Below are 27,709 nucleotides of genomic sequence, written 5' to 3'. Positions count from 1 at the left end.
ATTCTGGATCCCGCCCGTGGGAGGAGGGCAAGGCTATCATAAAAGATCACGGCTCCGCGGTCTGAGGTCAAATTTGGGTGTAAGACAGAGCATACCATGTTGAAGATGAGCGGGTGGCAGCGACAGAGCCAAAATCAAATCCGGAACCTAAGGAGAGAGGCGAGTATTGACTCCCTGTGTACCCTTTGCCTTTCCATCCTCGCGAACATCGGTGTTCCCTCGAAAGTTCGGTGTCGCTCTTTAGAATATGGGCCCACCCCCTGCCACAGTGATCTCAGAAACCGTCTGAGGGATTGGGAGAATTCTTTATTCAGGAGTTGTGTTTATAGGCCCCTTTTAACTTTAGGCGATAGGATCACCCCAACCTCACCGGAGCGTGGTTCCTGCTCAGTGCTGCTGAAGGGACCCCCGCTGCCCTCGGGAAATTCATTCTCTGTAGCCAACTCCAGGCCATCTCATTAGGCCTGTCCAGTGAGAGGCGGGACAGCAGGACACACCCCAGCTCCGAGATTGGGTGACCTGTGGCTCAGTCTGTATCCGCCCTTTCAACACTGCTGGCATTCCCCCTGCCCCGCCCAGCTCTCTCAGCTACAGCACCTCGAGTGGGTCAGCATGTCCACTGAGGTAGTTGGGGATCCTGGACGCTGCACAGAATTTTTGGGAGGAGGGGTGCCGATGAACAGGGAGAGATGGGTTTTCCCTTTTTCCCCAGAGGTCCCTGGGCCTCCCGCACAAGAGAGCAGCTTAGGTCTCTTTAAACGTGGGAAGCCATTTGGGTTTTCCCCAAGGTATTGTCCTCCTCCTGGGATCAATCGATCCCTTCCTCTCCCCACCCCATTCTGTCTCCCAGCTAATCTCTGCGTAACCATTGCATCAGGCCCGCCCCACCGTTTGGCTTTGTAGCCCTCTGGCCTGGAGCTCCACTGCTGATGAAAGCCAAGTCCCACACACTAGAAGGCAAGGAAGTGTTCCCTTGAGAGGACAGCCCTGCAGAGAAACAATCGGAGCAATATTGCGTCTCCAGCCTCCAGGGACAGGCAGCTCTGGGCTTAGTCTTCCCTTTACTATAAGTGAAACTGGGTGGGGGGAGCTTCAATCATTCTTAACATATACTTAATGAGCACCCACTATGTGCCAAGCAGTTTGGGGCTAAAAGTGTATTTCTAAATAAGAAGAAAAAAAAAAAATTCTATACCTATAAAGCTCTTACATGTCAGTGGTAGCCATTATTGACATGGAGAAAACTAAAACAGGAAAAAGAAATGTTTACGGTGATTAGTTTTTATCAGTTGACCAGGAATTACCTCACTGAGGTGACATTTAAATGAAAGGCCCTAAACCAGGCACAGTGGTGCACACCTATAATCCCAGTGACTCTGGAAGCTGGGCAGGATGATAGCAAGTTGGAGGCCAGCCTCAGCAATTAACTAGATGCTGTCTCAAAGTAATAAAAGGGCTGGGGATGTAAACAAGTGGTAATGCACTCCAGGGTTCAGTCCCCAATACCAAAAAATAAATACCTTACGGAGGCAAGCCAGTGAGCCATGCAGATAAAATGGAAGGAAGAGCATTCCAGATGGAAGAGCTAGAGCAGAGATCCTAAGATGGGTATCTTTAGGAACAGGCCAGGTGGACTAGGGTGAGAGTGACCTATGAAAACTCAACAATTTGCAGACAAATTCTGTAGGACCTTTCAAGCCATTTTAAGGACATTAGTTTTTAATATGTGTGAAATAGGAAATCATTGGAAGATTCAGAGCAAAGAAATGACTTAAGTTTTAAAAGGGCTGGGGATATATAAAGAATGAGGATTGCCAAGTTGGAGACCAGCCTTGCCAACTTAGAACCTGTCTCAAAATAAAAAAGGTTGGAGATACAGCTAGGTGGTAGAGCCTCTCTGAGCTCAGTCCACAGTACAAAAGAAAAAAGGGTTTCCTAGTGTTCTAGATTGGATTGTCAAATGTGAGGGCAGAGGAATCAAGAATGATTTTGAGATTTTTTGCATTAACCATCTAGAAATGGGGATGACCCTGGAAGGGAAAGTTCAGGAGATTATCTTTGGACATAAATCTAAATGCCTGTTACACATCCAAGAGGAGATGGTAAGTATACAGTAGATAGCAGAGTTGAAGGTCCCAGACTGGAAATGTACATTTGGAGAATATCAGTGTAGGAACAGAATTAGGAAAATGCCACTAGACTTCTTCCTTGAGTTTAGTCCTTACCTGGCACATTTGAGTTCTGCCTTAAATTTAGAGAAACTGATTTGGCCAGAACTTTACTATTATGTAATCAGGACTACAAATGTCACAACTAAAAATAAAGGAAGCAGAGCTCTCTTCTGTCCTTGGAAATGGTTATAGAACCTTTTAACTAACTATATCTCACAAGACCAGAAAGAGGGACCAATAAGAGGTTAGAAGAATCTGCCTCTCTTTCCAAAAATGGCTAACATTTATCTTTGTTCCCACAGTGTTCCAGAAGGAAGTGTATCTTCATACATCACCACACCTGAAGGTAGGTAAATTTCACCCAACTCTTTCCCAGAACCAACTCCTAAGGAGAAGCTACTTAGGCTCCCTTTGCTGGGATCCTAAGAAGTTATTAGAAGACCCAGCCTGAGGCAGGAGAGCAAGGTTTGAATCTGAGCAAGCTTTTGTTATCAGGACATGTCTATCCTAGCCTGCCCCATAACAACATGGTGACCAAATCACTATTTTTAGAGCATTTCCTAATTGAAATCTGGCTCCCCAGGTCAGCCCTAACAAAGACAGTTGGTTTGCCTTGCTCATCTTCAGTCTCATCAAAGTTAGATGGACTCAAAGGATCATTTATCCAAACTCCCCACACAGAAAGAAGCACAAATGGCCTGGTAATTGCCCCTTAAAACTACCTACAGAGTTCCCAAGTGGGCTGAGGACTTTCATTAGGATCTCCTAAGAATGTATGTTCAGTTAAGTGTCTGTTATCACTATTAATCTCTGCTGTTATAGCATTAAAGCAGTCATAAACAATACATAAATAAATGGATATGTTCCAAGAAAACTCTTCATCTATAGATTAGTTTGCCAACCTGTGGTATAGACTTTGTTTGCCAAGTGGAGCTTTTATCCTGAGTATGTACTTTTCCAGAACCTTATCCAACTGCAGAGATGGCAGCTGAGTCATTGCCTTTTTCCTTTGGGACCGTGTCCAGCTGGGAGCTGGAAGCCTGGTATGAGGATCTACAGGAGGTCCTATCTTCAGATGAAAATGGGGGCACTTATATCTCATCCCCTGGAAATGAAGAGGTGAGAATGCTAATTCTTAAGGGGAAAGGCCGAGTTGTGGCTCAGTGGCACAGCACTTGCCTAGCACGTGTGAGGCACTGGGTTCGATCCTTAGCACCAAATAAAATAAAGGTACTCTGTCCATCTACAACTGCAAAAAAAATTTTTTAAATAAAGTGAAGGAGATATTACCTTTGCTTTCTCTACTAATATCCACCTTTCCTTTCTTCATTTCTTTGAAGGAAGAATCAAAAATCTTCACCACTCTTGACCCTGCATCTCTGGCTTGGCTGGCTGAGGAGCCAGGACCAGCAGAGGTCACAAGCATCTCCCAGAGTCCTCGTTCTCCAGACTCCAGTCAGAGCTCCCTGGCTCAGGAGGAAGACGACGACGACCAAGGAAAAACTAGGAAACGGAAACAGAGTGGCCAGTGGCCAGTCCGGGCAGGAAAGCAACGCATGAAGGAAAAAGAACAGGAGAATGAAAGGAAAGTGGCACAGTTGACTGAAGAGAATGAACGGCTCAAGCAGGAAATTGAGCGCCTGACTCAGGAAGTAGAAGCTACACGCCGTGCTCTAATTGACCGAATGGTTAATCTGCACCAAGCCTGAACAATTGGGACCATCACTCCCCAACTGGGGCCACTAGCGACCTTACCCTGAAGTGGCTACTGACCATCTTTACACCAGTGCCAGTGATGTGACCCTCAACCACATGTCCAGTAGGGGAAAGGCATGGGGGAGACAAAAGGAAAGGGTCTCAGGTTGTATATAGAGATTGTACATTTATTTATTACTGTTCATATCCATTAAAGAGACTTTCTATGAGCCAAGTTCTCTCACTTTTTCTTCTTGCCTTTAGGAGTTTCAAGGGGTTTCCCCTCAGCCAGAGCCAACTGTTTCTTTAGATCCAAGAGTTTAGCCACTTCTGCAGCAACCTGGTTCTTGTCCGCCTTTTGTGCTTTCAGTTCTCGGACAATGCTGCCCTAAGAAAGGTGAGCGGGGGGAGTAACAGTGAGACCAGGAAACAACCTGTTTAGGAGTCAGCTTTTCCCAGGCTCCCAGTGGGCTTCAGCTTCATACCTGTTTTGTCACTTCATCCATCAGCATTTGTATCTGCTGTGGCCCCACTGTTTTAACAGTCTCTACAACTGCTGGCTTGTGGGATACTTTTACCTGCAGAACAACAGGGTTATTATTGCTGGCTGCCAGAAACATCCCCTGATCTCCAGTTTTATGTAACATCTCTAGAAAAGTGATTACCTTTAACTCCAAGGACTCTTCTAGCTAAGACAGGAAAGAAAAACTATAAGGAAGTAGCAGTGTCAAAAGATGAAAAGTGTGATGAGTGAGGACTACTTGGGGAAACTAAGGAGATGCTGCTGTGACTCTTGGGTGAGGGCACAGTCTAGCTTTCTCACCTGGCCCCCTCCAAAGCGCTGCCTCAAACTTTCAATCTGGTCATTTTCCAATTTTTGGAACAAAGGAGTGACCTGTGAAAAAGAATTCCAGAATCATTCACTGCTTACATATACACTCTACCAAACTATATAATGGGTCTCTCCAACCCTACTCTTGACATTTAAAACTCCTTAATGCTACCAGGTACCGTGGCACACACCTATAATCCCAGATAATACATGTAAGGAAAGAAACAAACGAAGGAAATGTGTAACACAGGTTTATTCCAGACAAACCTGTGGAGGAGGGCCCAGTGGAGACTGAGACCATCTGCTTACAGCCTGGAGTAGACATGAGAGGTGGGGGCGGATTTTTGCAGTTGGGGGTTGTGGGGAAGGGTCCTTGTGGTGTCACTTTTATAATGAACTAGGTGTTTCCAGGATTTTAGTCCCAGATAACAATTTCTTAAGATGAAGGAGTATTTGCAGTTTTGTTTTGTTTTTGTTTTTTGGTTCTGGGAATTGAACCCAGGGACACTCAACCACTAAGTCAGATCCCCAGCCCTTTTTTTGTATTTTATTTAGAGACCGGGTTTCACTGAGTTGCTTAGGTCTTTGCTAAGTTGCTGAGGCTGGCTTTGAACTCACAATCCTTCTGCCTCAGCCTCCTGAGCCACCAAGCCCAGCCCGTTTGTGGTTTCTTTGCATGACAGAAGACTACTGTCTGGGGTTTAGGTCAGGCTGAGTCACAGTGACTGTGAAGTGATTCTTCTAAAATGGAGTATATATTTCAAAATGGCATTGCCTATGTCAAGTTCTTCCTGATAATGCAGAGGCAGGAGGATTGAAAGTTCAAGGCCAACTCAAAAAATAAAGAGCCAAAGATGTAGTTCAACAGTTGATTACTTGTAGATCACTTGGACAAGTGAATGGACCTGGGATTCAATTCCCAGTACTGCCTCCCTGCCCAAAATAAAAATCTTAGAAGGAACATAACACTAAACAAATACCTATTGGTTAAGAAAAGAATTCAGAAAAAGCATTCACTCAGAAAGTCCAAAATATTAGTAGGGTCAGAGAGTATTTAAACCATTTAATGATGCTAAGTCAATCCAGAAGTTTTAGGGTGTACTTTGTAATAATCTTGTGTCAAAGAGAAATAGCTGCCCTGAATTCTCCCTGCCTTGCTGCCTGCTAGTATTTCTTCAAATGGTTGTGTATCAGTTAGATTTTATGTGCCGGGAACGGTCTTGGCATGAAAATGAGTAACACTGAACTTACGAACCAATACCAAGTACCTTATATCACAAGCAAACCCAACTGCAGAATGGGGAAGGGGTTCAGAACACCTATAACAGCCTCTTGCTCCAAGCAAAGAACACAAGAATGTTAGGTCTTCTCTAACCCCACCCCAACAGTCAATGGTAAAAGCATGAATTTTGAGAGAGTGGCCCTTCTAACTCTTAGGAGACCTACCATGCCAATCTGGTGCCCTGCTGGTAAGGTACACAGGAACTTCGTGAGAAGGACACTGCAGGCTGGAAGTGGGAGCTGCAACTGTGTCTGGATGGTGGCGCTAACCGTGGGCATAAAAGGCTGGAGCATGATGGACAGCAAGGCAGCTATATTCACCGCCAAGCCTGTCACTGTGCCTGCCCGCTGCCTTGGGGAGAAGAGAGATTTAATCAAGACCTCAGGGAGGACACAGCCTATCAGCCACCTAATTTCTGTAGACAGTCCTACCCCTTTAACATACCTGTCAGCCTCAGTGCCTTTAATCCGCTTCCAGGGCTCATTCACCTGAATGTATTGGTTGCCACTGTCGAAGATATGGTGAGGATACTGCGTAAGGCATCCCGGGATCCTGGAAGAGAGGAGGCAGGCCAAGGTGTATGAGGCTCTCAACATTCTAGCAAATCACTAAGAGGCAGAGCTATCAGGGTTACTTACCGAACCTTCTCCAGCAGTTGGTGATAGTGTCGGAGCTCCAGGGTAATATGGGCCAGCAGTCGCTGATCATCAGGGGTAAGCACCATCTCAGGCACAGAGCCCCCAAAAAACTTAGACACAAACATCCCAGCTCTTAATGGAGATAGAGAAGGAGAAGAGGAGGAAAATAAAATTTATTTTGTCCAGTATCTTTACAGATATTTGACCCAATTTCCACAACTTTTCATTCTCTCAGGATTCCTTCCCAAATAAAAATGCTTCCTGGCCCCTCAAACTCAAAAGTAAGGTTTAACAAATTAAGCCTTTATTCTCTCTCCCCTAAGAATGTGACTCTTCAAATGAAGAAACCGGATCAAGGTAAGCAATTACACATTTTGCTTTTAAGTAAATTTTAAGAATGATCAAGTTGAAATTTCTTAAAAAATATTTTTAGTTGTAGATGGACAAAATACCTTTATTTTATTTATTTTTATATGGTGCTGAAGATTGAACCCAGGGCCTCATACATGTGAGGCAAGCACTCTACCACAGAGCCCCAACCCCAGCCCTCGAGTTTAAATTTATTATGTGTTAATTGCTATTAAACACTGTAATGAAGGCTACCTGTTGAACATGGTTAATGAAAAAACCTGAAAGGGTAAGTAGTACTGAGCTAAAGGCCCAGGGCTCAGAGAGAGAAACAGAAGTCTAAGCCATCGAGAATATTTCTTCAGACTGCAGAATCACTGTGATAGGGACAAAGAGTAGAATGGGAGCCTAATGTAACAACTTTGAAGAGTAGAGCAGAAGCCTCCTATTATTACACTGAAATAACCCTTTTCTCAAACTTTTTAGTGGCCTGCAAGTGAACTTTTTTTTTTTTTTTTTTTTGAGGCAAAAATACATCTTCATTTCTATAAAGAACATTAGTTAGAAAACAATATGTGAAAATCCCTCTGTGATATTTTTTGCTAAATTTCTATTGCCTGAAGCATACCTTGCCTATGTGCTGGAAGCAGAGTCCAACTGACAAATCAATTTTCCAAAGTGTCCTTCCCATCCTTCACTGTCTCCTTCCCACTTATTCTCTCTACATTCTTATCTCCTGAGGGAGAATTGGCCCCATTTCAGCTCTTCTGCTGACTCTAGCCCTCACCAACTCCCACCTGTTGATGAAGTTGCCCAGGTTATTAAGCAGTTCCGAATTATTCTTGAGCAGCATGTCTGTCCAGGAGAAGGCACTGTCCTGGCCCTCAGGCCGAATGTATAGCAGATAAAAGCGCCAGATGTCTGCAGGGATCCCTGTGTCCTGGGCCATGTCTCCAAACACTCCCACACCACGGCTCTTAGAGAATTTCCCATCCTCATAGTTCAGGTACTCTGGACAGAGAATGAGAACCATCTGTTCAAATAACATTCCCCTCCCCAACCCAGTAATTCTTCCCTTTCCTTTAACATTAATGGTGGATGTCCAATAATATCACTGATCTGCATTGTACTTGGGATCCCTTCCTAGCCATTCTGGGCTTTTTTTCTCTTTGCTCATATGTAATACAGAATTTTAGCTTTGGGTTTTTTCTTTCTTCAGAATCTTGTTTCCTTACTCTGGATGAAGTTCTCAAGTTTTAATTATTCTCTGACTCAAGACCCAGCATCTCACCAGGATCTTCTTCCAAATACTGCCTCAGTCTTCATTCCCTAGGAACTGCACATCTACTTTCTTCTAGGGTACCCACCTGTAGCAATGAGGTGCTTGACCAAGGTGTAGTTGTCCTCAGCTCCTAGGGCTGAACAAGGAAAGACTAAGCCATGGAATGGAACATTGTCTTTGGCCATGAACTGGTAAAGGTCCACCTAAGGAATATAGTTGAGAGAGATCTGAGACTTTCTTCAAAATTCCAAAAAAGACCAGACAGATACCCAGCCATACATGTCCTCCCCATAGACAGGCTAAGCAAGAACTGCTCACTTGCTCTGGGTTCTTCCACCATCGCTCCCACTGGTCTGTGTAGTTGGCTGTGATAGACAAGTAGCCAATAGTAGCATCAAACCAGACATAGAATACCTAGAGAGTCAAGAGAAGGAAAATAGTAGGGACCAACCCAAATTTCAGACTGAAACAAGATAATGAATAAATGTTAAAGAGTTTTTACCTTGTCCTCAAAACCTTTTAAGGGTACAGGAGTTCCCCATTTCAGGTCTCGGGTTATACAGCGTGGCTTGAGGCCATCCCGAAGCCAAGAACGAATGATAAACCGGGCATTAGGTGTCCAATCACTGCCAGGCAATGTCTTCCCCAACCATTCCTCTAATCTCTTTTCCAGCTGAGATGGCAGACAGAAGGCAGAATTAGGACAGTCTCATATGTGGTTAGTATAAGGATAAATAAGGGGCTGGGGATATAGCTCAGTTGGTAGAGTACTTGCCTTGCAAGCACAAGGCCCTGGGTTCAATCCCTCCTGGTGCAGCCTCCCAAGCTGTTAGGATTACAGGTGTGTGCCACTGTGACCAGCAACAGATTAATATTGACCAGAAAAAAAAAATAAATCAGAGGAAACATGCATTTATGCTTATTCTTCTGTAGGAACTTCCACTTTTTATGTCATAAATTTCTATCTAAAATATTAAAAAGTTAATACCACTTTTTTCAAAAATATTTTTTTAGTTGTTTTTGGACCTTTATTTTTATGTGGTGCTGAGGATCAAACCCTGTACCTCACACATGCTAGGCAAGTACTCTACCAAGTGAGCTACAACCGCAGCCCTAATACCACTTTTGAAATCAAAAACATCTTGAAGGGATGCTACATGGAACTCATCCACATAAATACTACACTGCTGCTAAAAGAATGAAGCAAACTTCTGAAGCCTGACAATACATTCCATTGGTATGACTATGAGGACTAGACACACATTGCCAACAGAAATGCAAAATAGTACAACACTTACTGAGGAAAAGCTGACGACAAACTACATATACATTTACCCTTAACACAACAAACGATCACTTTTAAAGAATTTATCGGGCTGGGGATATAGCTCAGTTGGTAGAGTGCTTGCCTTGCGAGCACAAGGCCCAGGGTTCAATCCCCAACACCGCAAAAAAACACAAAAAAAAACAAAAACAAAAAAAAGAAAGATAAACATCCAATAATGCAAAAATACATATGCAACATTATATGTAATTACAAAATACTAGAAATCTGCTTTATAATGAACATAGAAAATGGCTGGGGGAAAAAAACCCTATGATACCACCGTATACTGTGTAGTTATTAAAAATAAACTCGGCTCTCTGATCCTCCCCATTCAACAGACAGCCACTTCTTCTCTACTCGTGCAGTGCCAGCTGCGTCCCTTGAGACACGATGGTGAAGGTCGGAGTCAATAGATTTGGCCGTATTGGGCAACTGGTCACCAGGGCTGCTTTCAACCCTGGCAAAGTGGATACTGTTGCCATCAGTGACCCGTTCATTGACCTCAACTACATGGTTTACATGTTCCTGTATGATTCTACCCATGGTAAATTCCATGGCACAGTCAAGGCTGAGAATGGGAAGCTTGTCATCAATGGAAAGTCCATCTCCATCTTCCAGGAGCGAGATTCCGCCAACATCAAATGGGGTGATGCTGGTGCTGAATATGTTGTGGAGTCCACTGGTGTCTTCGCTACCATGGAGAAAGCTGGGGCTCATTTGAAGGGTGGTGCCAAAAGGGTCATCATCTCTGCCCCTTCTGCTGATGCCCCCATGTTTGTGATGGGCGTGAACCACGAGAAGTAGGACAACTGTCTCAAGATCGTCAGCAATGCCTCCTGTACCACCAACTGCTCAGCTCCACTGGCCAAAGCCATCCATGACAACTCTGGCATTGTGGAAGGACTCATGACCACAGTCCTGCCATCACTGCTACTCAGAGACTGTGGATGGCCCCTCTGGGAAACTGGCATGATGGCCATGGGGCTGTCCAGGGTATCATCCCTGCATCCACTGGAGCTGCCAAGGCTAAAGGCAAGGCCATCCCTGAAATGAATGGAAAGCTCACTGGCATGGCTTTCCATGAGCCCACCCTCAACCTGTCAGTTGTGGATCTGACCTGTTGCCTGGAGAAAGCTGCCAAATACGATGACATCAAGAAGGTGGTGAAGCAGGCAACAGAGGGCCCCCTCAAGGGCATCCTGGGCTACGCAGAGGACCAGGTCGTCTCCTGCGATTTCAACAGTGATACCTACTCTTCCATCTTCGATGCTGGGGCCAGCATTGCCCTCAACCACCACTTTGTCAAGCTCATTTCTTGGTATGACAATTAATTTGGCTACAGCAACAGGGTGGTGGACCTTATGGTACACACTGCCTCCAAGGAGTAAGAGCCCGTGGACCATCTGCCCCAGCAAGAACACAGAGGAAGAGAGAGGCCCTCAGCTGAGGAATCCCTGCCCCTAACTCAGTCCCTCAACACACTGAGAATCTCCCCTCCTCCTAATTTCCATTCCAGACCCCCTGAAGAAAGGGAGGGGCTTAAAGGAGCCCTACTGTCACATACCACCAATAAAGTTGTACCCAGCAAAAAAAAAAAAAAACTGGCTGGCCACAATGGCACACACTTGTAGCCCCATCTACTCAGGAGGCTGAGGCAGCAGAATCACAAAACTTTTTTTTTTCTTTCTTTTGTACTGGGGATTCAACCTAGGGGCACTTTACCACTGAGCTACATCCCCAATCTTTTTTATTTTTGATTTTGAGACAGGATCATGCTAAGATGCCAAGGCTAGCCTTGAACTTGCCATCTTCTACAGGAGTGTACCATCACAGTCAGCAGGAAGATCACAAATTTGAAGCCAGGATGAGCAACTTAATGAGATCCTGTCTCAAAAATAAACACAGCTCAGTGGTAGAGCACTTGCCTAACATGGAGAACCTTCTGTGTTAATCCCTAGTACCATAAAAATACAAAAAGGATGAGGATAATCTGTGAATGAATACAGAGTGATTTCCAAAACATACCATTGTGAAAAATGCAAAATTCAAAAGAAGATATACAGTAAGCTATCTATTAACTTATTTTGTTAATATGACTTCACTGAAGAGGGAAAAAACTAATCCAAGTAAATTTTGAACACATTACCTGACTAATACCTTCAGTATAGGGAAGAAGTCAGGACTGTCAACAATTCTAAAACTCTTTTGAGTAAGTGTTTGGGTTTTGTTTTGTTTTGTGGTACAATGGATTAAACTCAGGGCCTTGCACCTGCTAGCAGGTGCTCTAACAGTAAGCTAACCCCAGCTCCTAGTAGATTTTTTGGTAGAGGTAAGGGAGAAGCAATTCTGAAATTGTTTTAAGTCTACTATGGGACTGAGCAAATGGGTCAGCGTGCTGAAGCTTTTTGGGAACTTGGTAACTTACTGTGGAAGAAGGAAGATATGAATATTAAATGAGATTAAAGAGGACAAATTCTGTAGGGCTGAAGTGAAATTTCAGTATGAGTATGAACCTAAAAGAAATGCCTAACTCTCTTTGCTGCAAAAGTCTGAAAACAAAGATAATTCAGTAGCAATGAGCACAGCTACCACTTAGATTTTAGACTACTACCGTTCCTTACTAAAACAAACCAAAGCTTTGTGGCATTATGGTAATTCCATGATGGAAACAAAATGAACCTAGAGTTATTTTGTTATGCCTGAAAATAAATATTTAAAAAGTGGTGAGAGACCTCAAAAACAGAGAAGACATCTCCCATTGGCCAAATAAGGAGAGTAGGGCTGGGGAGATAGCTCAGATGGCAAAGTGCTTGCCTTACAAGCACAAGGCCCTGAGTTCAATTCCCAGCACCACAAAAAAAAAAAAAAAAAAAAAAAAAAAAAAAAAATTAAGGAGAGTAAATAAGAGCCCCCCCCATTGGTCAAATAAGGAACAATTACAGCATGAAAATAATTTCAGGGCAGAAATGAATTATAAACCATTTAAAAAGATAGGAATCCATGAATCTATGCTGAAAGTAAATAAGATAACCAAAAAAGTGAATGAGAGAGGAAGGTAAATGTGGAAAGGAATGGCAGAGTTGGAAATTCGTCATGATAAACATTGATTCGGTGCACACAGAACAAGGGAACATAATAGAAGCAGGCCAGAGTCTGCTACCATGGCCATGACCCAAGGTAACTAATATGAGCTTGCTGACTGGAAAAAGCAGAGCTACTCAGTTAAGGGAAAGCACTGAAATGACAGATTTTTGGCTGCCACCCATAAGCAGGACTCTGAGATCATGCAGCAGAAGCAGAAAAAGGCAAACGAGAAGGAGGAGGAAGCTAAGTAACTTTGAGGCTTCATGTCTACCCCCTTGCCCTACAGCTGTTCCTGAACCAACCTCACCATGCTATTTCCTCCTGTAGTATGCACAGGTCCCAGAACCCACAGCAGGTCCTTTGCCACAAATCCAGAGTTCCTTCTGTGCTTCCTTCCCCTTAGGTAGCTATTCTTTCTTCCCCTGAACCACTCCTGGAGGGTGAGAAGATTAACCCTTCCCAGTGGTTTTTATTTGTGGGGACTTACCCCCAAATACTAAGTTTTGTAATTAAAAAAAAGAAAGAAGCCAGTCATAGTGGTATATGCCTGTAATTCCAGCTACTTGGGAACCTGAGGTAGTAGTACTGCAAATTCAAGGTCAGCCTGAGAAACTTAGCAAGGTCCTGTTTCAAAAATAAAATTTCAGTGACTTAGGAGACTGAGGCAGGAGGATCTCAAGTTTGAAGCCAGACTCAGCAACTTAGTGAGACCCTGCCTCAAAAAATAAAAAAGGCTGGGAACTTAGCTCAGTGGTAAAGTATTCCTGGGTTTAATCTCCAGTACAAACAAACAAACTAAGTAAATAAAATAAAATTTTTAAATGGGTTGGGGTTATAACTCAGTGGTTGAGTGCTTGCCTAGCAAGTACGAGACCCTGGGTACAATCTCCAGCACCACATGTACAAACTGGCTTAGGTAAAAATGCTAAAAAGATGCTAAATTTAGAGTCAACATTTTGTTCATAAAGAGTCAAGTATTTGCATGATCTTAAGTGCATTCCCACATACTACTTGTTAAGTTGCAAGGAGGAAAGTATTAATGATACATTAGAGAAAATGAATAATATTTTTTTCATTTTTATGGTACTGAGGATTTAAGCCAGGTTCTTGTGCATGCTAAACAAGTGCTCTATCACTAAGCTGTATCACCAACCCTTTTTTTATTCTCAAGCTGTCCTCAAACTTGTGATCCTCCTGCTTCTGAATATGAGTAACATATTAATTAAAAAAAATTAACAGCACCAGTGAGGGGACAGATGGCCATCATGTGTCTCTAGAAAGGATATAATAGGGCTGGGGATATAGCTCAGTTGGTAGAGTGTTTGCCTCCCAAGCACAACACCCTGGGTTCAATCCCTAGCACCACAAAAAATAAAAAAGGATACAATATCCTTTATGCATATTCTAACCAGAGGATGCAAAACATGAACCCTATCATGAGGGAATATCCAACAAATCTAAAATGAGGAATGTTCTATTTTGAAAAGAGGGTCAGGACCTGCAATCTTTTTTTTTTTTTTTTTTTTTTCGGTACTGGGGATCAAACTCAGGGCCTTGTGCTAGCACTCTACCAGCTGAGCTATCTCCCCAGCCCTTCACAATCTTAAAAAATGTCAATGTCATAAAAGACAAAAGTGGAAGAAGTGTTTAAAATCAAAGGAAACTATAGAGATTAAAAACAAAGCAAAACAAAACACTAAATGCAACACATAATTCTGAGCTAGATCCCATACCAAAGGAATAAAATGATGCTATAAAGAATATTGTCTTGGCCCAGCACATTGGTGCATGACTGTTATCCCAGCAGCTCAGGAGGCTAAGGCAGGAGGATTGTGAGTTCAAACCCAGCTTCGGCAACTCAGTGAGGCCCCAAGCAACTCAGCAAGACCCTGTATCCAAATTTTAAAAAAAATTAAAAAGGGCTGGGGATGTGGCTCAGTGATCAAGCACCCCTGGGTTTAATTCCCAGTACCAAACATATACATACATACATATATACACACACATATATATATATATATATTGTCCTGCGCATAGTGGCACACACCTGTAATCTCATTGCCTTGCAAGGCTGAGGCAGGAGGATCTCAAGTTCAAAGCCAGAGTGGGCAACTTTCAATTTTTTTTTAATGAAAATGTATCGGGCTGGGGTTGTGGCTCAGTGGTAGAGCACTCGCCTAGCATGTGTGAGGCCATGGGTTCATGAAGCACCACACAGAAATAAAATAAAGGTATTGTGTCCACCTCTAACTAAACAAAATATTTAAAATAAATGAATATATATCTCAGCTGGGGATTATCTCTGTTAGCAGAGTGCTTGTTTCGCATGCACAGGGCCCTGGGTTCGATCCCCAGTACCACAAAAAAAAATAAAATAAAATAAATATATTTCTCAATATAAAAAAAAGGATTGGGGGTATAGGTCAGTGACAGAGTGCTTGCCTAGCATGTATGAGACTCTGGGTTCAATCCTATATGTTAGTGGGATAATTGAAAAAAATTAGAATTCGGATGGCCCATTGACAAATATATTAATATGAAATTTCCTGATGTTAAACTTCACTGTGGTTATCCAAAAAAATGTCTGGTTTTGAGCTGGGGCTGTAGCTCAGTGGCAGAGTGCTTGACTCAAATGTGCGAGGCACTGGGTTCGATCCTCAACACCACATAAAAATAAACATTTAAATCCATCTTTATTAAAAAAAAAAAAAGTCTGGTTTCTTGGAAACACATTGAAGTATTTAAAAATAAAGAGACTATTACATATATAAAGAGGAAGGAGAGGAGGGAAAGAAAGGAAGAGAGCAAATATGCTAAAAACAAATGGAACAAAATCATAACTGATTCTGAGTAATGGGGAGGGCAAGGTTCTTCTGGTTAAACAACATGAGCTTCTTTGTTTTAGCAAGTTTATTTTTACCGCTTTTTTGCAAGCTTGAAATTATTTCCAAATAGAAAGTTAAATAAGGAGCTGGGCCCAGCAGCACACGTCTGTCATCCCTGTAAGCCCGGCAACTTGAATGGCTAAAGCAGGAGAATCACAAATTCTAGCCCAGCCTCAGCAATTCAGTGAGACCCTGCCTCAAACAAAGAATAAAATAAAAAGGGCTGGGGATATAGATCTGTGGTAGAGTATCCTGGGTTCAATCTCCAGTACCAAAAAAAAAAAGTTTATGGGGGGAGGCAGATTTACTAAGGTAGAAAACTGGTCAAAACAGATTATAAGTCAGGAGCAGTGACACACCTGTAAACCCAGCAACTCAAGAGACTGAAGCAGGAAAATTAAAAGTTCAAGGCCAGTCTGGGCAACTTAGCAAAACCCTGTCTCAAAATAAAAAAATTAAAATGGGATGTAGCTCAATGATAGATTACCCCTAGATCAAATCATAGTATGGAGGGGCCGGGGGGAACATTACAAAAGACACATTAGAAAGCAAAAGCAAGCAGGTTGCAGAAAAGTGTAAATGCCATAAACCAAATTGTGTTAAGAGAAAGCAAGAGGAATAAACATGCTTTTATATGCACAGGACATTTCTGATTGGATACAAAAGATGCACAGTAGTAAATATTTCTGGCAAGTGAACCCGGGGCTTGATGGATTTAGGACTTTTGCTTTGTGCCCTTTAATCTGTCTTATCGCTTCACAACAGCAGATAATTTTTAATGGAAATAAATAACACTCGAGAGTGGTTAAACATCCATATTTGTGGCTAAGGTAGAGGGATAGAAGCAGCCTTCCGAAGACTAAGTTAAGTTAAAGGCTCACTTACCTTAGGCAGGTCCAAGAACAGATGCTGGGAGGACTTTACCACAGGGCAGGACCGGCACACCTTACATTGAGGTTTCTGTGAAGGGAAATTCCAGAGAAGGGGTGACCCAAGGTGAGATAGACAGGATCAGGAGCACAGGCAAGAGGGACACAGAGGGAAGAGTGCCTCAGCTGCCCTCTAGCTGAGCTTCAGGCTCACACCCAGACCACTCAACTACTTGGGCTTCTTGGAACTTGGGAAAGTCAAATTTGCACAGTATAAATTTGTTCTTCAGAGTTTCACATTTCTGTTCCATCACTTCAGAGTAGGAAAAAGCATTCTCTAAGCACAAACTAGTACAGAGCACTGCACTGTGTGAGAGGAGAAAGGAGCAAAAAAAGACAACATGTAGCTCCTCTCCTTGAGGTTACAGTCGAGACAGGGAGCAATGGTTTACTTAAGAAACAAACACAGATCTTTATAAAGCAAAATGTCAAAAAATACCAAATTGTGTAGGAGAAATTGAATATAACAACTATGAAGGGTAACAGCTATAGTATTAAACAGTTAGGTGGAGTCAATCAATGCAACTTTCCAGTAGTTTTCACCTCCTGGAAGCGTGTGTGTGTTCGAGCACGCACAGCAGCTATCAGACAGGTGTTAGTTACTGTGGATTGAACCCAGAGGCACTCTCCCACTGAGTTACATCCCCAGTCCTTTTTGAGACAGGGTCTCACTAAGTTGCTTAGGGCCTTGAACTTGCAATCCTCCTATCTCCACCTCCTGAGTCACTGGGATTACAGATGTGTGCCACAACAACTGGCTCACCTGGGGTTTTCAAGGTGAGAAACTGTAACTCTCTCAGGACCTCACTCCTGAATTCCACAGGCTTAGATCCAACTACCTACCTGGATGACTACAGGTATCTCAAGCTTAGCAAACCCAAACAGTATCACTGCATTTGGTATGAAGGCATTTTCTCCTAATCTTGCCCATTGTCAGAGATAGCACTAGCATCTATCCAAGCTGCTCAAGTCAATTTTTCTTTTCTCCCTGCCCGACACCTTTTTTTTTTTTTTCTTTTTTTTGGTGGTGGTGCTGTGTAACCCAGGACCTCACACATGCTAGGCCAGCATTCTACCACCGATTTATATTCCCAGCTCATATCAAAAATTTATAAATCATCTCTTTACTCCAAATTTCAGAGTAACCAGCACTATAGTTATGTCCAAAATATATCACAAGTCTATTTATTTTTGCCATTTCTTCTGCTAATTATATAGTCTAAGCCAGCATCATCCTATTTTTGGATTTTAGCTTCCAAACCCTTCTCCTCACTTCTCTTCACTTCCTTTCCATCTGTTTTCCACAAAGCAGCTTGCCGTTCCACAAGCATAAAATCTAAAATTCCTGCAATAGCTTAGGAGGCCCTGGTAATATTGCCCCTGCCTATCTAACTGACCTTATCTTAATCTATCCTCCTTCTCCTTCACTATGCAACAGTACACTGGTCTTTTCAATTCTGTCTTTTGAGCTTTGTTACCTGGATCTGAAATGTCCCTCAAAAGGCCCATTTGTAGGTCCAGGATATAGCTCAGTTGGTAGAGTGCTTGCCTGGCAAGCACAAGGCCCGGGTTCAATCCCCAGCACTGAAAAAAAAAAAAAAAAAGCCCATTTGTTGAAGGTTCTGGTCCCCACTGCAGCAATGAGAGGTAGGGCCTTTGAGAGGTGATGAGATCACGAAGGCTTTAACCTTATCAATGAATTAATCTTCATTGATAGATTCAGCCTAATAGGCTACTGGAAAGCGGTATAAACTGGAAGAGGTGAGGCCTAAGTAGGTCATTGGGAGTTATATTTTGCCTCAGTTTCACTCTTGCTTTCTGGCTGCCATGCAGCTTTGCTCCACATCATAATGTTCTGCCTCATCACAGGCCCAGGACACAATGGAGTCAAAAGACCATACACTGAAATCTCTGAAATTGTGAATCAAAATAAACCTTTCTTCCTTTCACATTATTTATCTCAGGTATTTAGTCAAAGCAACAAAAAGCTGACTAACAGAGCCTTTACATTTCCCGGTCCTTCAATTTGCAACACTCTTAATATCACCTATCACCTGGCTTGCTCCTTCTTATTCTTCAGTTCAACTCTCAGTTCAAACGTAACTTACTTTCAGAGGCTTTCCCTCATCACCTAACTTAAAGCCCACTCTCCCCCACATCTTCCTGGCAGTTTATCCTATATTATTTCCTTGTTTAGTGTTGGTATCGTTCCCACACTGGATAAAAATCTGTCTTACTCACTTCCTTGTCCCTAGTCCCTAAACTGTAACTAGCCTGTACAGATTTAAAAATGTCTGCCAAACTGCCAGATGCACGTCTATAATCCCAACTTCTTAGGAGGCTGAAGCAGGAGGATTGCAAATTTGAGGCCAGATTGCACAACTTCACAAGACCCTGTCTCAAAAAAAAAAATTTTAGAAAGGGCTGAGTGTACAGATCAATGTTAGAGTGCCTGCCTAGCAAGTGCAAGGTCCCAACTTCAATCCCCAGTACTATAGATAATTTTATAAAAAGAAAATCTTTATGAATAAGTAAATAACAAACCACTAAATGTGAACTAGAAGACAGGGGCATTTATAGACGAGAGAAGGCGCTAAAGTAATGTAGATCAGGTGGCCCAAATCAGGAGCAAAGATTGGAAGTATAAAAGCAACCATGTATTTCCTAGAACAATGTTAAGCATGTAGTAAATACTCAATATTTTCAAATGAACTGAATGATGAGCTGCTGAGATGGTTTTGGATGCTAAAATAAAAATCCCGGGGCTGGGGACATAGCTCAACAGTACAGCACTTGCCTAGCATGCATAAGCCCCTGGGTTCAATTCCCAGTAATACACACACTAAAAGATCCTTAATGGGACAAAACTGGGAGTCCTTAAGATAAATATTTTTAGTTTACACCTGTAATCCTAGTGACTCAGGAGGCTGAAGCAGGATGATCACAAGTCTCAGGCCAGCCTCATAACTTAGCAGAGCAATTTAGCAAGACTGTCTCAATATGAAAAATAAAAAAGTTCTGGAGATACAGCTCAGTGGTAGATCACTCCTGGGTTTAAACCCAGCATCACCCCCCCTCCCCCAAGAATTGCTTCCTTCCACTTCCCATGAAACCTTCCTCATACCTTGAGTTCAATGGCATTGATGAGCTTGCCACACTTGTCACACTGATCACCCCTGGCCTCTTCATAACCACAAAAGGGACATATTCCCTCCACAAAGCGATCAGCCAGGAAACGGGCACAGCGTTCACATCGCAATTGTTCCACACTATCTTGCAGCACAAAACCTCGTGCCAGCAACCGATGGAAGATGTCCTGGGTGATTCTGGCAAGGTAAGTAAGACATAGGTAGAGGAAATATGCATACCTCCCTCCTGCCTTCCAACCAGGGACCCAAATTCATTCAGTCCAAGCACCAAAGAAATCAGAAAGCCTATCAAGGCAAAGGCCATCCATTCCTCCATCCATTCATTGTTAGAGTCTTAATGGATAAGTCCACATCCCTCATACCTATTCCTCATCTGCCCACACAATCTCTTCCCTCAGCACTTAAGAATTTATTTTTGTTGAATCCAGACTATTTGCTTTCTCTTCAAGACTGTGTCTGCTCTTCAATCAGTCCTGGTGCTGAATTGCACAGTACCATCAGCTGGCAGCTTGTCTGCTACATAGCTTTTGTAAGGGCAAATATTATTACAAGTGTATTTTTTTTTAAGATGTTGACAGACATTTTGTTCATTTATTTATATGTAGTGCTGAAAATCAAACCCAGTGCCTCACACATGTTAGGCAAGCGCTCTATCACTGAGCCATAACCTCAGCCCACAAGTGTATTTTTATGAATGCACACAGGTTTGGGAAGTAATATCTTAAGACTCTAAGGCAGCCAAAGAAGAAGGAGGCAATGAAGGAAGGCAGGTAAGTCCTGTCTCTACCCTCCCTCAGGTGCTCCTTCAGCCTCTGGTCACACAATGAATGCCCTCAGGAAAGCCTGATAATGCCCGTGACACATTGTGGGGCAATGTTCAGATCCTGAATTCAAGAGGAAATCCTAGACATCACCCTGGTTCCTTCTGTCTCCATGATATTCTCACTGCCTCAAACTCCAGCCTTCAACCCCCTATTTCTGCCTCATGTGAGGAAACCTACTTGGTCTGCTGTGGAGTGGTGGTACGACCAAAAATATCAAATGAGATATTAAACCAGCGGTAGATGTCAGCATGGATGTTATGGTACTTGTCACAGATTTCCTGAGGGGTTAGACCCTCCTCCATAGCTTTCGTCTCTGTTGCTGTCCCATACTCATCTGTCCCACACAGATAAAGAGTGTTCCACTGGCGGAGGCGAGAGTACCTGGAAGGGCATATGGTGGTCATGGGGGCCCAGGTTAGACTTTGCTCCCAGGATCCTTAAAGTTCCCATCCTTTAGGCATCCTATTCCTTTGGAGCCCACCCCTCCCTCAAGAGATCTCTCCAGCAGCTATCTCCACCTGGCAAAGACGTCAGCACTGAGCACACAACCAATGATGTTTCCAAGGTGAGGGACATTGTTGACATAAGGGAGTGCACTGGTGATAAGCACATTCCTTTCCCCAGCCACAGGCAACCTGGTAAAGGAGGAGGATGAGAAAAAAACAGAGGAGATGCCAAGGTCAAGAAAGACTGAAAAATGCACAGTTCACCCAGACACAACCTTGTTCAACTGTCACGGGTTTCCATACATCTGAAGTCTTTTCACACATGAACCCACAGGACCGTAAGATCCCTTACAGCTGCAGTATTCACAGTGAGCACACCTCATGTACTGCTATATACATTTCATTTGCCTCATTCAGCACTAATTTCTGTCCTTTTTACTGCTGACATTAGCTCATTCTCAGATCAGAGGTTCCCAAATATTCACAAAACTCTAGTTCCTAGGCTCTGTCCAACCATGTTCACTCACTATCCACAAAATGTTCACCAGTGTGGACCTCTTCTCCCATGTGTTATGTCAACAGTACCTCAAGACCTAATTAAAACCAACAGGCACCAGCTATTGCCTTCATAGCCACTATCTTCTCCATACTTTCCCGGGATCATTCCTAGTTATGCCACTCAATCAGCTGACTGAAGTCATTCAACTCAGTATTCCTTATTCAGAGTTCTTCACCCTTAAAAGCTCGGCTGCATATATCCTATAACCCTCCCCTTTCCTTAGCACTGACAACTCCTCAGGGCTTATGTCATCTTTCCAACCATTCTGAGCCTACAATCACTGGTTCCCCAATACCCTCACATTACCCCCTTCTTTCCAACTGCTGCTATAGTTCTCGTCAGATGGTCCATCTGCTCCACAGAACATTTTACGGTTAATTTCCTCGGCACAGGTATCACTAATTTCTCCTGCATTGGCCTTTCTCCCATATCATGATTGTTTCTGAAATCCAACTTAAAAGTTTTGTGCTTTTAGAAGACCTTCTTTCACTGATAATTGGCCTCTTATAGTCCTTGTATCCTGAGACCCTAATCACTTTGTACCATATCATGTAGCACTCCTTTGGTGTTACCCTTTCACTTCTTTCTCATTATGAGAGTGCTGAGTACTATGGCAGATATATAGGTGAATATGTACTGGATTCTGCCCTCAAGGGGGTTACATTCTATAACACAGTAGTCCTCTTAATTGCTGGGGATACTTTCCAAGACCCCAAGTGGATGCCTCAAAAATGCAGAAAATACCAAACCCTTTATATCCTGTTTTATTCCAACACATGCATACCTATAATAAAGTTTAATTTATAAACCAGGTACAATAGATTAATAATAGTAACTAACAAAAAACAATTATAAAAATATGCTGTAATAAAAATTATTTAAAACTTTTGAGGGCCTGGGGTTGTAGCTCAGTGGTAGAGCACTTGCCCAGCATATATGTGGTGCTGGGTTCAATCCTCTTCCACATAAAATATCCTTTACCACATAAAATAAACAAACAAAAGAAAGGTATTGTGTCCATCTACAATTTAAAAAATTTTTTTAATTATTTCTGAAAATTTCAATTTAATATTTTCAGACTGCAGGAAAGTAAAACTATGAAAAGCAAACTCTCAGATAAGGAGGCTACTATATAACTGCTACTGAGGTCCATGAAGTGGTGAAATACAAAGTGCCAAAAGGTATTTTTATTCTTGTGTTTTTGTGGACCAGGGATTGAATCAGAGGGTGTTTAACCACTAAGCCACATCCCCAGCCCTTTTCATTTTTTATGTTGAGACAGGGTCTTGCCAAGTAGATTACTGCTAAATTGCTGAGACTGGCTTTGAACTTGTGATCCTTCTGCCTTAGCCTACCAAGCTGCTGGGATTACAGGCGTGTGTTACTGCACCTGGCGCAAAAAGGGTTTCTTTATAGGCAAATAGGCACTATAGCCTAAAATTAAAATAAGACAGATTAGTTTGACTATAGGTCTTAAATGTCAATTGTCTCCTCCTCTACTGTTTTTCCCCCATCAGTACTGAGGATCAAACCCAGGCATGTTAGGCAAGTGCTCTAAAACTGAGCTATAGCCCCAGCCCTCCTCAAGTTAAGCATTTAAACACGTTAGCCTATATAAACACATAAGAAAAGCTGGCGTGATAGCTCACACCTGTAATTCCAGTGAGGCAGGAGGACCATGAGTTCAAGACCAACCTCAATAACTTATCAAGGCCCTAAGTAACTTAGCAAGACCCTGATTGAAAATAAAAAGAGTTGGGGATGTAGCTCAAAAATAAGAGACCATTGGGTTCATGCCCCAATATCAAAAAATAAACACCATCTCCTATTTTTTGTGAGCTCTCACAGTATTTAGCACTAAACTGAATCCATAATACTTAAAAGAAATACTCAAAGGTGTAACAAATCCCACCATTATGTACAACTATAATGCACCAATAAAAAAATGTGGAGGAGCTGGAAATGCGGCTCTGGGTAGAGCACTTGCTCAGCATGTGTGAGGCACTGGGTTCGATTCTAAGCACATTAAAAAATAAATAAATAAAGGTATTGGGTTCATCTACAACTAAAAAAATTTTTTTAAATATGAGGAAATTGGGGGTGGGGTTGTGGCTCAGTAGTAGAGTGCTTGTCTAGTATGTGTGAGGCACTGGGTTCAATTCTCACACTGCATATAAATAAATGAGTAAAATAAAGGTCCATCAACAACTAAAAAAAATTTTTTAAAGTGGAAATTTAAAAAAAAGAAATACTCAAAAGGAGCAAATAAACGAAAGATGAACTTTCACAATTCATCCAAATTTTATCAATAGCTACTGAATGCTTGGCCCTATGCAAGCAGCTGATCCCCTAAAAGAAAAGACAACCCCTACCTTCAATAAACGTATAGATTAGTAAGGAAAGAGACACATAATGAGCAATCACAACACAATATAATAATGGGAGTTCATAGATAATGAAGCCCTTAAGACTATCTTGTGCTCTATAAAGAAGGAAAAATTAAGCCAGGTGCAGCAGTGCACACTTGTAACCTCAGTTACTCAGGAGACTTAGGCAGAAAGATCACAAATTTGAGGATAGCAGGGAAACCTAACAAGACCCTGTCTCACATTAAAATTAAAAAGGGCTGGGGATAAAGCTCAGAGATGGAGCATTTTCCTATCATGCTTGAGGTCCTGGGTTCAAGCTCCATTATTGAAAGGAAAAAAAAAAAAAGGAAAGGACAGAACTACTCTCTGGAAGAAGAGTTTATACACTAGCAGTAAGATGTAGGTAATACAGGGATAAAGAGCAGCAAGCAAAAAAATGCAAGAGTTAAGAAAGTATGCTATCATCTCAACCCTGTTTCCCTCTCTACTCATCTTGGACTTGGGATGTAGCTCAGTGTGTGCTTGCCTGCCATGCACACACATACACAAAGTCCTGGGTTTGATCCCTGACATGGGGTGGGGATGGGGGGTTCATCTTGATCCATTTGCTCCTCGACCGACCAGCTTCCCCTAGTGCTTAATGAATTCCTTATAAGAGCCAAACTCTCTTGCCCCTCAGGCCTTTGCACAGTTTCCTCTGAAACACTTTAACCACTCTTACCCTTGCAAGTAACTGTTCATCTTGCAAGAGTTTACCTTAAACATCACTTTTTAAGACAGACCTCTAAATTATTTCCCTTTGATCTTTTCTCTTATAGGATCCTATACTTTTCCTTCACAGAACTTAGTAGAGCCATGAGCGAACAAGGCCTGCCTACTTTGTTCCCCTTTATCAACAATTTCTACTTATAAAACCAAGCCCCACTCCTTGGTGCCTACTCACACTGGATTCTGCTGGGGCCGAAAGGAGGGCAAGCTTCCCAGACCCTTTTCCCAAGCAGTCACAGCCATAGCAATCTCTTCCTCAGACAGGGTAGCCAGCTCCTCCTCCTATAAAGAGCATATAGAATCCCTTACCAGGTGAGGGGGCACCACAAGGTAAAAAAACTCTCTTTGCTCTCCAACAATTAAAGAAATTAGACAAATACTCAACATTTTCTCCCAGTCACCTCCCACCTCAGGTCCCAGGGCTCTGTGAAGGTTCCCTGTCCTGTTTCAAACCTCAGGCTCATTGCTGACAGCCTTCTCCTCAGGTAGGCTGGGCTGGGACTGCTTTTGGAGGTAGGGCCGAAGAGCTAAGACACCCTGCTGTTTCAGCACAGTCTCTGCAGCTCGCTGACATGGCTCCTGAGTACTCAGAGTCTGGAACCAGCTACGCAGGGCACCCAATTCCTCTATGGTTATGGGAGAAAAAAAGAGAATCAGTAAGCACAGAACCTAGATTGGGCAGGCAAGGGTGGACCGCCTCACTTTCTTTGAAGGTTTCAAAGGTTTCTCCGGTTGCGTTCCATAATTCCCTCAGCCATCTTCTGCTACAGTTGCCCTGTCAAGCTTCATCCTGAACCAGGTCCTCAATATTCTACTGTCTGTTCTGTAACCCCTACACCAAGTTCCTGAGGTTGTGGGGTAAAGTGATATGCATAATTCTCACCAGGGAGGTAAGCTGGGTCTTGGAGTAATGGATATAGCACTCCCCACAAAACAATGTCAGCTAGAGATTCTGTTTCCTTGGTTGGGAAAAGAAAAGAAAAAGGTACACAGATAAGACACTGATTTTTTTCCCCCAACAATAATATATAATATTCACTGAAAAACTGCTATGATCAAGCACTGTGTTGAGCATTTCATATTATCTCAAGGCTCAAAATAACTCATTGAGACACAGAGATATTCATAAGTATTAATGTTATTTCCATTTTGCACATGGCAAAAATTGAGTATTAGAGTTTAAGAGATTTGTCTTAAATAGCAAATTACACTACTAATGACAGTGTTGGGGTTTGAACACTCTGAAGACAGTCTGCCCCCTTAATCCTTACACTATAAACCTTCCCCACACCCTATCTCAAGACCAACTCACCCCAGCCAGGAAAGGACAGTTTTGGCGACTCAAGCTGTGGTCAATGTGAGTCAAGGCTCTCCGAAGTGGCCCAAGAACATCTTCCCCCTTCTTGCCTTGGACCACTAAGTAGTACAAGGCAGCAGACAAGGTTGGCTAAAATTAAAAGGGACACAGATCAGGGTGGGCATGCAGGGCAAGGACCTACCTGCCATTCCCTGTGCCTTAGCCCCACCTGCAGCTCTGTTGCTTCCCATTCTAGCCACTGGTTGGTGAGGTCATCTTGCTCCCAGCCAGATAACAAAAAGAAGTATCTGCCCAGGGAGAAAACAAGAGAAGGTGAAATTTAAAGGACCCATTTATCTAGTCTATTTCTCACCCCTCAGTGAAACAGTGGTTGCAAATAAAGCCACACAAACAAGAGAAGTGTGCTTTGATCCAATGACCTCCCTTGTAATCGAGGACCAATACTGACCGGCAGATTGCAGTAGTGGAGAAGAGGTAGTTGCCACTATCCAGTTGCAAGACAGGGACCTTTGGCTGGGTCAGGAACGGGACCACACACTCTGATGCAGAAAAGAAAATGGGTAAAAAACAAGAAGGGGTGCCACAGGAAAGAGAGAGGGAGAGAAAGGAGGAAAAAAAAAAAAAAGGAAGAAATACTTTGTTAACTTAGGACAACTATGCATTGTTCCCAGAAAAAGAGAAGTAAAATGGGCAATATCAACCCAGAAGGTCTAAGATAGGACCACTGAAACAGGGTTTCATAAAATGCTGGAGAGGTCAGCAGGTGTTCAGCTGAGACTATCAGCTGGAAATAACAGATGGGATTGCAGAGAGGAGGTGGTGGTATAGGGGCAGTGCTGCAGCCAAAAACTGTTAACAACTGAAAGCAACTAGGATACCTTAGGAAAGATCTGAGGTCCCGATGGAAAGACAGAATTAAGAAAAATAGAGGACTGACAAAAGAACCGCTTAAGAATTCTTAAGCTGGGGGCTGGGCGTGCTATCGCACGCCTTTAATTTCAGCAAAGCTAAAGGAGGCTAAGGCAGAAGGATTGCGAGTTCAAGCCCAGCCTCAGCAACTTAGCGAGACCCTATTTCTAATAAAATTTTTAAAAAAATGTGGGGGGGGGGCGCGCTGGGATGTGGCCTGATGGTTAAATGCCCCAGGTTCGATCCCTGGTATTTTAAAAAAAAAAAAAAAAAAAAAAAAGAGTTCTCAAGCTGGGAATGAGAAGATAAGAGTTGAAAAGATGTGTGTGCATACAAGTACCTGGGTGTCTAGGGAGTGGGGGTCCTAAAAACAACAAAGAGGTTCCTGGAGACGCTTATGCAAGTGAATGGGGGTTGGGGGTGACTGATAGGTGTGAAGGAGGGTTAGGAAGGGGAGGCCAAGCTCAGGATGCAAAAAGACGAAAGAGAGGAGAATGGAAATGAGGAAAGAGTATAGAGAGGGTAAATAACTGTTAACGGAGTGACCAAAGAAAGGAGATCGATGGTAATGTGTGGTACAAGCCTGGGGATTCACGAAAACAAACGCCGAGTGAGCGTCGGTCGTGTTTCGGTCCCGCTCCTCCACCCCCATCCACTGCCCACCAGCACCAACTCAAGTACCTTCGGGGCCTACAGTGCTGATGAGCAGCTCTGCTCTGCCCCGGACCCTCCCGGCTGCGGCCAGCACCGGCAGGCTTCCTGGGGCGCCCTCGCTCACGAACAGCCTCATTTCCAGATGAAGCCCACGCTGATGCAACCGGAACCAGCCTCCCGCCTTTGGGTTGACGGCCGCCGCGAGGCACCCCGGGAAATGAAGTCCTGTCTTAAGAATTG

The 27,709-nt window shown here is 43.0% G+C and overlaps 3 protein-coding genes and 2 pseudogenes across 5 annotated transcripts; 4 read left to right on the top strand and 1 right to left on the bottom strand.

Annotated features, from left to right (window-relative positions):
- LOC306662626 (DDIT3 upstream open reading frame protein) lies at positions 1 to 3,226 on the top strand. The gene is made up of 3 exons (XM_079142512.1): positions 1 to 159; positions 2,474 to 2,517; positions 3,133 to 3,226. Exons 1-2 carry the CDS (start codon positions 97 to 99, stop codon positions 2,513 to 2,515), a joined length of 105 nt encoding a protein of 34 aa, XP_078998638.1. The 5' UTR covers positions 1 to 96; the 3' UTR covers positions 2,516 to 2,517; positions 3,133 to 3,226.
- On the top strand, positions 3,153 to 4,099 carry DDIT3 (DNA damage inducible transcript 3; the record flags this gene model as incomplete). The annotated part of the gene is made up of 2 exons (XM_079142511.1): positions 3,153 to 3,290; positions 3,512 to 4,099. 2 exons carry the CDS (start codon positions 3,153 to 3,155, stop codon positions 3,878 to 3,880), a joined length of 507 nt encoding a protein of 168 aa, XP_078998637.1. The 3' UTR covers positions 3,881 to 4,099.
- On the bottom strand, positions 4,034 to 27,709 carry MARS1 (methionyl-tRNA synthetase 1). The gene is given in 24 exon segments (XM_079142513.1): positions 4,034 to 4,254; positions 4,352 to 4,444; positions 4,532 to 4,555; positions 4,690 to 4,761; positions 6,145 to 6,327; positions 6,421 to 6,489; positions 6,492 to 6,527; positions 6,529 to 6,532; positions 6,619 to 6,750; positions 7,764 to 7,977; positions 8,334 to 8,451; positions 8,567 to 8,662; positions 8,751 to 8,921; positions 16,430 to 16,504; positions 19,598 to 19,799; positions 20,624 to 20,827; positions 20,965 to 21,081; positions 24,764 to 24,870; positions 25,042 to 25,214; positions 25,472 to 25,547; positions 25,901 to 26,035; positions 26,115 to 26,193; positions 26,355 to 26,445; positions 27,497 to 27,709. Coding segments are annotated over 24 exon segments (2,727 nt in total). The 5' UTR covers positions 27,606 to 27,709; the 3' UTR covers positions 4,034 to 4,107.
- On the top strand, positions 4,127 to 12,350 carry LOC306662624 (glyceraldehyde-3-phosphate dehydrogenase-like; annotated as a pseudogene). Its single transcript, XR_013766660.1, has 3 exons — positions 4,127 to 4,263; positions 6,854 to 6,899; positions 9,918 to 12,350. The product of XR_013766660.1 is annotated as a glyceraldehyde-3-phosphate dehydrogenase-like (transcript).
- On the top strand, positions 11,944 to 14,165 carry LOC306662283 (small EDRK-rich factor 2-like; annotated as a pseudogene). The gene is made up of 2 exons: positions 11,944 to 11,991; positions 12,785 to 14,165. The product of its transcript is annotated as a small EDRK-rich factor 2-like (transcript).

The sequence above is a fragment of the Sciurus vulgaris genome, assembly GCF_902686455.1.
Source record: "Sciurus vulgaris genome assembly, chromosome: 5".
NCBI lineage: Eukaryota > Metazoa > Chordata > Mammalia > Rodentia > Sciuridae > Sciurus > Sciurus vulgaris.
Note: the sequence above shows the minus strand (reverse complement) of the source record. Positions and strands in the feature narration are given on the sequence as shown.

Excerpts from the sequence above, each read along its gene's own strand:
- LOC306662626 (XM_079142512.1), top strand. The coding sequence starts at position 97 with ATGTTGAAGATGAGCGGGTGGCAGCGACAGAGCCAAAATCAAATCCGG. Across the intron at positions 160-2,473 it reads TCCGGAACCTAAGGAGAGAG|TGTTCCAGAAGGAAGTGTAT; the intron begins GCGAGTATTGAC and ends TTGTTCCCACAG.